At 25.7% G+C, this 11,072-nt stretch overlaps 1 protein-coding gene across 1 annotated transcript; it reads left to right on the top strand.

The window, feature by feature from the left end:
• Nucleotides 1-8,177: 8,177 nt before the first annotated feature.
• On the top strand, nucleotides 8,178-8,975 carry LOC121206493 (transcription factor PRE3). The gene is made up of 2 exons (XM_041077452.1): nucleotides 8,178-8,507; nucleotides 8,589-8,975. Exons 1-2 carry the CDS (start codon nucleotides 8,373-8,375, stop codon nucleotides 8,733-8,735), a joined length of 282 nt encoding a protein of 93 aa, XP_040933386.1. The 5' UTR covers nucleotides 8,178-8,372; the 3' UTR covers nucleotides 8,736-8,975.
• Nucleotides 8,976-11,072: the final 2,097 nt, after the last annotated feature.

Here is an 11,072-nt window from a genome sequence, read left to right as displayed (position 1 = left end):
AAACTAATGCAGAGATATTAGCCAATTATACATTGCCATGTGTCTCATGATGATAGCATTGCGACGTCATCATCTAAAAAACTTTAAAAAATTTTAAAACATGAAAAAAATAAAAAAATGTCAATAAAATATTTAAAAAATAATACATTAAAATTTATCCTAGGTGATATCTTTTCAAGGGACAACTATTTCATATTCAAGCTCTAGGAAATGTGATTTTTAGAATTTTAAAAATATTAAAGTTTTTAATAGTTTTTTTTAAATTCTAGTTAATTTTAGTAAAATTTTAGGTTTAAATGTGTAAAAAATCCTCAAACTTCTTCAAAAAAGGCAAATAAACCTCTGCTTCTTTTCCCCACTCAAAAAGACCATTTAACTGTTAACTTTAATTGTTGACCGTTAAAGTTAACCATCCCTAATTTTTTTCAGTTAAAGCCATCACATGTCACAACCACGGCGTGACATGTGGCAAAAGAGATAAAAAAAATAAAAGTCAATAAAAATTTATAAGAATTATTAAATTTTAATTCAAATATATAAAATATATAGAAATATAGAAAAAAGTTATTTATAAAGTCTTAAAAAAATTATAAAAATGTAAAGAAATATAAAATTTATAAAAAAATTATAAAAATTATCGTATCCTATTATCGTGTCTCTACAATATGCCCAAACTTATCATAATCAACCCAATGTTTCCTGGGTTTTGCTTACCTTTCTCCTCCTATTTATATTCAATCTTTTATTGCTGGCTTTGTTTATCAAACCAATTTCTACCCCAACTTAAGATATATAAGAAAAAGTGGGCCTCTTTGTAGCTATTGCTGCATTTTGTCACATCACAGCATACACTATTTGATTCCTTGTGCTATTTCCTTATCAATATTTGTAATGATCTATGGTGAATATGTATGTATGTAACACTCCTCATAACACCAACTCCCAGAGCAGTTTCGGTGCTAAAAACTTCATCGACTTCTATCAATTCATTCATTGATATAGCTCTTTTCTTTGCTTGATTTTATAATTTTTTTACAATATTTTTTACTATTTTATTAAAAAATTATAAATTTTTATATATTACTATATATTTTTATAATTTTTACAATTTTTTATAAGTTCTTTATGATTTTTTTTATAAATTTTGTGATTTTTTTATAATTTTTTATATTTTTAATAAAATTTAAATATTTTCTATAATGTTTTTAATATTTTTTATAACTTTTATATATTTGATCATTTCTCGCCACTTATCACACCATATTGTGACACGTGATGACTTTAATTGAAAAAAGAACTTGGGACCGTTAACTTTAACAGTCAACGATTTGATTGTTAAAGTTAATAGTCAAAAAGCATTTTTTATATATTTTGGTAGTTCAAATACCAAATGGAGTACAAAAAAAAAAAAAAACTAAAGGCTTAATTGCTTTTCTTGAAAAAGTTCAAAGGTTTTTTACACCCATAAGCTAATTTTTTTATATTTTTTGTAAAGTTATAATTTTTCTATTTTTAATAATTCTTTTTTACTTTTAAATAATTTTTTGTATTTTTTTGTAAGTTTTAAAGATTTTTAAGGTTTTTTTTCAAAAGATTATATCATTGTTTGACACATAGCAGCATATGTTTGGCTTGATATCTTAGTCGATATTTTAACGTCCCAAGGATTGAACCTAGAGCATCTGATAACATTAGAGACTAAACTGAGAATATCTAATAACGTTAGGACCGAAATCAGTAAAAAACTTTTAAGAACTGAAGTGGAAATAGCAATATATTTTAGGGACTAAACTGTGCATAAACCTTAAAAAAAAATTATCAACTTCTTGAATTAATAAAGAAATGATAGTATCAAACAAAGCCTAACTACCTTAGGGCTTGAACTAATCCTTAACTAGTATAATTTTGTTGCTATATGATAAACCTGTTTTATTTATTGTCTTGTTATATAATAAACCTTAAACTAACCCATCAAATTGTCATATGATTTGTTGTTTGGTCTTTAATATATTTTGAGTTCTTATCTAAGTAGTTAACATGTATAAGTCAAGCATCTTAGGACTTGTACTAACCCTTAATTTGTGTAAATTAGACTTACATATAAACCTTAAACTATGTATATATAACATATATTATCAATGCTTTGTTGTTGTCTAATATTTTAATTTTCTTTAAATATATTGATAATGTTATGACTCGACCCAATATATGTTATTACATATAAATGATGTACTTTACAAAATGGACATCAATTAATTTGTATCACGGTTTAAATTAACATGTGGGACATGAGTCGAGTTGTGACAGGCAATTGGTATGTTTCCTTTGGCCCTTCAATGGCTCCAAACTTAGGGTTAAAAAGGGTTTTATTATTATTAAAGATATTATAGAAACAAACCCATGTTTGTTTGGGAGGCATAAGGGCTTATCAATGAAATAAAGTTGCTTGTGGTTGTATTGTAGGCTCTTTTGGGAACATTAGACCCATTTTGGTAAGAAATTTGGTCCTAGTTTATGTTTTTTTAAATAACAATTTGTACTTATGTTAGCATGTGGTATGCTTTTCTTCAAATAATTAGAGGTTTTTAAGTTTTATCATCAAATATTGTAGTTTATGGCTTGGATCAATATGTTCTATCTAACCCTACAAAAAAGTTAATCAATCAAAGATAAAAAGAATCATTACTATCAATCATTACAATGTAAAAACAGATGATTAATAATTGAACTTAAATTTAAATAAAGTTCACGCATAATAAAATGTAAAATTTTATTACTCATAAAGTGATTATGAATTTTTGAACATCGATGAATGGTTTTATCTAATAAAATTCCAATAAATTTATTTGATAAAACATAAAAATTAGTTTAATCACTAAAAATAATTAAAATAAATTCACCTTTTAAATCACTAATATATATATTTAGAAAAACTCAACAATCTATATGCCACACATGCTAAGTGTAACTAAAAAAATGGGGGTATTGATGATGGGTACAAATAAATTTCATTATAAAATCATGGCTTCATAATAAAATATTAAAAGAAATATAAAGGAAAGCTTGAAGCTAGGAATGGTATATTATATACAGCAGAAAGAAAGTAATGGTGTAATAGACCACATTAATTTTAGGAGTCAAGTGGTCTAAACTACTTATGGTCTAAAAGCTTCATATTTATTTTATTATTTAAATATATTACCTAAAAGTTTATGGACCATATTTGTGTGTCTTGGTAGTGTGTATTTAGCCATAACTTTGCATAAAATAAAATAAAATTGATGACTATCTCATTTGCTTAGCAATAATCCCAAGTTTCCAACTAATTATGATGATCACTAATTTTGTGGGTTTACAAAAAATTTTCATAATTTTATGAGTTAATTACACAATACATCCTTAATTTACAAAATTTATACTAAATTGTTCCCAAACTTTAAAGTGTTTTGGTTATATTCTTAAACTATTAATGTTATATCAGTTATGCTCTTTCATTTTTAAAATCATTAATTTAACTGTTAAATAAGATGTCAAATTTACAAATAAATCCTAAATGTTCTTTCTTACCCAAACTTAATTTCAGGGTTTATTGAACCATAATCAAAACCAAAATTTGGGGAAGGAAAAAGGAAAGAAAAAAACATATTGATGAAAGTACAAAAATAGTAATAATAATGAGGCAAATCCTCCTGAAATGAAAAGAATGATCACTCTTAAGTCTCCAACTACTGACACATTTCACACTTTTTAATTATGTGTTTAATTATGGTAGCCACTGTATAACGGAAAGAAAATATTTTGGGTACAATTGTAAGTTAGATATTTAATATTAAAGGATAAAATAAAATTATAAATTATTGAAATAATTAAAATTAAAATTTTTATTTAAGAAAAAAACTTAAATTATCTATATAATTATATATAGAAGGATGGTTAATTTATAACATAATGCTGTTTTTTTGTATTGACATGGTTGGATCTCAGTTTGGAGATAAGTATTGGATCAATTGAATCAGATTAAAACATTAGTTGATTTGATTTTTTATTTTAAAAAATATTGATAATTTATTTAATTGAACCGTATAAACTGATTACCAATCTAATTTCTGAAATCTCTAAATCTTAATCTTCAATTATACTAGTAAATAAATAAAAGGAATGGGCTGGGGATCCTCAGCTGTCATAATCTTTAAACTTTTTTGGGGTTTGATTTTTTAAATTATTATTACTTTTTTATTACCTTTAATAACAGCAAATAATGAGTAATCATCCAACTATATATAATTGACTTTTTTGACATGTGAAAAAATAAAAGCTCCTTTTTGGGTAATTCTCATCATTGGTTATCACTCTAAAGATTTTGTTTATTGGTTGGTCATTATTTGCTCCTTTTTAGGAAGGGAGAATAAATTGCATTATTTAAATATGATATAATTCTTTGAATTACATCAAAATTTATAAAATATGTATTAATTTAATTATTATTAATATATTAAAATTTATATTATTTATATTATGAATATCAAATAAAATGATTATTTGACTTAACAAGAGTAAACTTATACAAAGATGAGACTATCCTCTCAATATTTAAAAGGTTAGGATAAAAAATATTAGATCCATTACAATATGGGCCTCCTACATTTAAAGCCCAAATTGGGTCTAACCCATCTCTATTTCTTAATTTATAATATATTATTCTTATATATTATCTAAGTTATATCATATGAAAATGAAATATATATATAATATAATAATGTAAAATTTTAATAACATGCTAAGTTATTTTTTTGATACCATGTCTAATCTTACCTATAACCTACTTTAAAATCTTAAATTGAAGAAGAAACGAATATAAATACACTCAAACCTACGTCTTCCTAATTGTTCCAATAGTAATCCACTCTCTTTGAGCAAAAGTTGATTTTTGTATAAATTTTATTTTCCATTTTATTGTGATTGGAAAATTTTTAGGCTAAAATTGGTTAATTTTTGGTTTTGGTTCCTTAACTGTGCTAAAAATTGAAATTTCGTCTTTCTACGCTATAATTAATCATTTGTTCAAATTGTTAACACCATTAACTATTCATGCTATTTTAGTTAACATTATTTTCTGAAAAAGATTCTATCACACGCATATGCATGTGAAAATCACAAATTTATAGTACAAATGTGTGTTTAAAAATAAAATACAATAAATAATGAAAAGTATTGCTTAAAACTAATTAATAATAATAAAAAATGAAATATATACGATGTTAATATTTTTAAAAAATTAAAATTTATCATTGTGTTATCATCAATCTTGAGTCGGTGCCAAGTTAACTTGTGAGACCAAATCAATCAATTACATTAATATATATAATTAATGGAGGTAATAAAGTGTGCATAATAAAAATTAAAATGTATAAAAATATTAAAATAAAACTTTGGTTGAGTGGTAAATTAAAAGTTTTATTAATACAATTGATTCAAATTCAAATCCTATCATTTGTATTTTTATTGTCTTTTAAATAAAAAGACTAAATTACCCTCAAATAATATAATTTATTTTAATTAAAGAAGGACATTTCCGAAATTTTCCTAATCAAGTTGGTGACCTGATTAATGGTGATTTACTTGACGTGTAAATTTTTTATTGGATTAAGTTGTTTAATTGGATTTTTCTTTAAAAAAAACACCCTTAAGCATTTTATAAAAGTAGAAAAATCAAATGATATCAAATTAAAGTATATGGTAAACAATATTAGTACGTAGTTATTCAATTATGGTTTTTTTTTTCTTTTTTTGGTCATCAACAATTAATAAACTTCTTTTTTTGTCATCCAACAATGAAAAGTTACAAAATGATATCCCAACTATTTAATTTTGTCTTTTTTGTTACCAGTTGGCTAATGTAAAAAATGAAACACCAAAAAACTATGATAGTTGGGTGAAAAAAAAAAGGACAAAATTAAATTGTTGAGTGACTATTTTGTAACTTTTCATAGTTGAGTGACTAAAAAAGAAAAAAAACATAGTTGGGTGATTACTAATGTAATTTACCCTAAACTAAAAGGACTATATCTTAAATATTAATATCCAATTTTCTTCATGCTTAAATCTCGATTTTCTATAATTACATTCGCCTTCATCTATGTGGAACCAAGTATTAATGGAGGTTAGGAGCCAACGGTAAAAGTATCATATTCTATGTAAAAAACGGATAACTTAGTATTTATATGTTAGAGAATAAAATAAACTAGTTTTCTATTAAAAAATAATCTATTTTTACTATTAAAAATTGGTCCGTGTACATTAACATAAGATATACGTTACACACTATGTGCCACTGTCTAGTTATTTTATCATCCACATTAGTTTTTGATATTATAAAGGGATGACATTTTTAACAAAATTGACCAATTTACTCATCTAACATATAGGAACGAATTTTCTCCTTTTTTGTTTAAACAATAAGGTAAAATGTAATTTGATTGTTAATACAGTGCTTCGTACTCACCCTAAGCAGATCACTAATGGGGAAGAAGTTGCTGGCAATAACTCTGAAATGTGAGTCATTTTAACGCAGTAAACAAGCAAAGAGTGGTGGGTAAGTAACATAACGAAACAGTACCGACCCATCGGGTTTCAAGGAATTTTGGTGTGCCACTGCCATGCATGCTAGCTGTTGGCGATGGGAGGATATGCTCTGGTCTTTGCTCTCTTCTTCTTGACAGGCCAGCAATATATAGCAAGAAATAAAACCTTTCCCCTCAGGTTTCTAAATCTATTTTTAAGCCTTAAAACATTGTGGATGGCTATGTGGACAAAGGGTTCAAATATGACTTCTAACACTACAAGTGTATGCCTTGCCATTTCTTCACAAGGTGAGTGAGTTTACTGAAGCTACCTAGAAAGAACTTGGCTATTATTCAGCAGAATCTGTAAGTACTAAACTTATATATATATATACACAAGTTTTAATGAATCTTTTGCTTTATGTTTGGTGGAGTGTTTTTTTTTTAAACTTTATGTTTGCAATTGATGTTGCTTGAACTTGCAAACAAATATATATTTCCTTATTTTACTAATTTCATGGTCCTCAAAAAGTTGTAGCAAATTGAGCATCAAAAAGAAGAAACAAACAAACAAACAATGAATGATCAATATGAAGCAACAAGGACAATGTGTGTGAGAGAGACAAATAGAATTAATGATGAACCTCATGGGAGACAAAATTATCAGATTTTCAAGCTTTAGTTTTACACTTCCAACTCTTTTGTTATCTCAGATACCATCTAGAATTTCAAGATTCACTACTCAATTATTATTATTGCCACCATTCTTCCCAACAACACCAAACCTATTGTTAATTGTTCTGAAATATGAATTCTTAAAGAATTAAATATATTAAAACTCGAATTTCATATTTATATAACTTGGAATGATTAGAAGTTAAGGTATTCCTAACAAGGTAAAACAATCATGAAGGACTTTATATAAGGAGTCAGATTGCATTTGATCTCTCTACTAAAAATTAAAAGTAAATTAATTTTTACGCATTAGATCAAAGAATAAATTGGTCCTTGAAAATTCCTTCAATTTATAAATTTTAAAACTAATCCTTGTATGTTTGCATAAAATATACATGGCACGCCATTTATAACTATTTGGTTATTCTAATAATTACACCAATTCTTAATAGTAGAAATGAATGAAAATTTTAACAGAAAATACAAATTTACTTTTTAATCTATTATATAAGGACTAATTTTTTTTTTGCGTAAATAATACTTTTAACTTCCTAACAACTACCTCATAAACTTAAAAAGTTGTTAAATCCAAATTTCTAATTTTATTACCATATTCTTACTCACCGACCAACACCCTATTAATTATTTCACTTTAAACCCCCTATCAGTAGCTTATTGACCATAGGATTGGGGGGGGGGTGGTGGTGTTAATAAATCAAGTAAAACTCCACTAGTTATGGAGAAAGGATTATAATGCTTCGTAAATTTCCATCATTTAGTCAATTGCATACGCATGCATGTTCATCATGTTATTGACTCAAAGACAAACAACAACCTTTCACCAACAAAAAAAAAGAAGAAGACAAACAGCAATCTCTAAAGAAAATCCCTATAATTCCTCAACACAAATCAGTTCTGCTGATTTTGGACAAATGGGCCTAACTCATGTCCCTAAATTTATGCTTTCCCATCAAATATTCGATTTATACGATGTCAATACAAATATTTTTATATATAAACACTATATTAGTCTACTACTCTATACACCATCTATATAAACACTTGTTGTTTTCAGTTGCTAAATACACCATCGAAAAAACTCTATAACTAAACATCAACCTCTCCCTTTGCACCACAATGTCTAGCAAGAGATCAAGTGGAAGAAGCAACGAAAGATCAAGTGGCAGCAGAAGCAATGAAAGCGAAGATTTTAGCCTCAGACTTAGAGAACTTTTATCAAATAACAAGAAGAAGAAAAGAAATGCAGCAAAGGTAAGATTTGGTTCATTTTAAATGCTAATCCATATTTCTCGCGTTGCGATCATTATTTAAATTCTTGGTGACATGTTGCAGCTTCTGGATGAGACATGCAATCACATTAAGAAGCTGAATGGAGAGGTTGATGATTTAAGCAATCGGATATCAGAGTTATTGAATTCATCAGACACTGAAAGCAGCAATATTAATGCAAACATCCTCAGACAATTTCTACAGCAATAATCACTGCCATTTTTGTTCCTTCACTAAACTTATATATATATATATGCTTCAAGTATTGTAATATATAATTTATATACACATTTCAGTTTGTTTATTTGAGTTGTTCCGGGATATTGTTGGCATCCAAGAGAACAGGTTCTTTATTTTGGTTTTATTTTGCTTTTCTTTTTATCTTCCATCACTCTTTAGGGTTTGTTGGACGATGATAAGTTTTGGGTTTCAAAGAATTTATTATTATAATATATTTTTCTTGATTTTTATGTGTGATTATATAGATATTGGCAAGAGATATTCACCGTTATTAGTGTTCCAATAATTAAGGATTAACAAATTAAATTCTTTGACTTATTCGGACTTTTTGTGCTAATTCATACAAAATCAAGGCATTGTCCATGAGTCTTTTTCAATATTTGTTTTGCATGGTTAAAAAATTATTTTAGTCCTTAAATTTACATTTTTTTTGTCAAATCACATAAAATAAATAAAAATAATAATGTTTTTTTTAAAATTTTATTAACATTGTATACACGTAGATTACCACGTAAATGATACATCCGCATTTAATTATTTTTTTAAAAATTAAAAATCCTTCATATTATTAAAAAGTATAAAAATACTTTTTAAAATTTTTAAAAATGAATTAAATGTCGATGTTTCATCTACGTGACAACCTACACGTATATCACATCAGCAAAGTTAACAAAAAAAATACAAATTCAAGGGCTAAAAGGGGTCAAAAATTAAATGGAGGGCTAAAATGACTATTTTTATAAAGTTGGAGGGTCAAAAAAATTATTATATCTATTTGTTTTCAAAGTTTTAAGCAGGGACAGCATCATTATATTTTATGTTCTCATTAATTACACTTATGGAAGCCAAAATCTATAATAATTAGCTAGGATTATTACTAATCTAAACCTAAAATTACTTACAAATTAAGATTAGCAAACTGTTTAATATTTAATATATACTGTTAACTAAACAATTACATCTATTGAATTTTATAAATAATTTGTATCTAATTTTTAAATTTTTTAAAATAATTTTCTTAAAATCCAATCCACAATTTTTAAAACTTTTGAAAGAATTTTGAAGAATTAAAGATAGAGTGGTAGACCGACAGAGTTTCAATAATGACATTCGTACTTACTAAATAAACAAGATTATGATGTAGCAACTAAACCAGTAGATTATGTTTTGAAAAGACTAATTAGTAGTAGATTTAGAACTCAAAAAAAATAAGTATCAATGATTATATATTTTTAATTTTATATAACAACTTATTTGATTACCCATTGGATAATTTTTATTAACTGAAATTGATATATTTCATTATTTAATTTTTTTATCAATCTATTTATAAAATAAATTTTCATCAAAAGAAAATACTAAAAGTAAGACTCAAACACCAACCTTTTGGTAGCTCCAGCCTCCACAACCTTTTACCGCTCAAGCACTTAAAGATTTTGATCTTTCTTTAGAAAAGAAAAAAATATTATTATTTTAAAGTTTTTTTAATTCGAATTTTTTTATTAAATTATATTATACGTGATATTTGACGATTAAATTCTAATAATTAAATATACTTGAAATTTAACTAAAATTGTTGATAGAGAGTATTATTAATTTGCACTTTTTGATTAAGTGAAATTTGATAATGATATAGATGGGTGCGGAATAAGATTGTAAAGTTTGTCCAAGTCGCAAATTTAAATTAGGGCTCTAGACTTTTGAAAAGAAATTTAGATTTTGATACAACCTGAAACGCAATCGAACACAATCAAATTCAAGTTAGATAAAACAATTAAAATAAACAAATAAGATAAATAAAATAGAACAATAAATCAAAAAATGGAGCAATAAGGAAGAAAACAAAGAACAGAGATGGAAAAGATAGAACGTGGTATATAGAAGTCCTAAGAAACTTTGAAAACAAGAAGAATCCACAACCCCCTTTCAAGCGACTCTAATTTCCCCTCCAAGAAAGAAAACTTGGCAAGAAAAAAATTGAAGATGATCCACACAATTTGAAAAGATTGTTTAAACTCTTCTAAAAGAGAACTTAAGAGAAATTCTTGGAAAGAAAAACTTAAAGAGAATTTATTAACTCAAAAAAGAAGTTGTTGAATAATAATAAAATTGACTTGTATACAATGTAAAGACCTTTATATAGGTTAGCTAAATAAATCTAAATAAAATTCTTAAGTATAATAGAAGTCTAATTAAGCTAAACAAGAAGTAGTTTTAAATTGACTTTTCTTAAATGGCATAAAACTCATAAATAACTTAAAATACTTAATAATTATAAAAAAAATTGGAATAAATAATAATAAAATA

Source organism: Gossypium hirsutum, chromosome A09 (genome assembly GCF_007990345.1).
Source record: "Gossypium hirsutum isolate 1008001.06 chromosome A09, Gossypium_hirsutum_v2.1, whole genome shotgun sequence".
NCBI lineage: Eukaryota > Viridiplantae > Streptophyta > Magnoliopsida > Malvales > Malvaceae > Gossypium > Gossypium hirsutum.
Note: the sequence above shows the minus strand (reverse complement) of the source record. Positions and strands in the feature narration are given on the sequence as shown.

Coding starts and splice junctions, on each gene's coding strand:
- LOC121206493 (XM_041077452.1), top strand. CDS start 8,373: ATGTCTAGCAAGAGATCAAGTGGAAGAAGCAACGAAAGATCAAGTGGC. Junction 8,508..8,588: donor AGAAAAGAAATGCAGCAAAG/GTAAGATTTGGT, acceptor GACATGTTGCAG/CTTCTGGATGAGACATGCAA.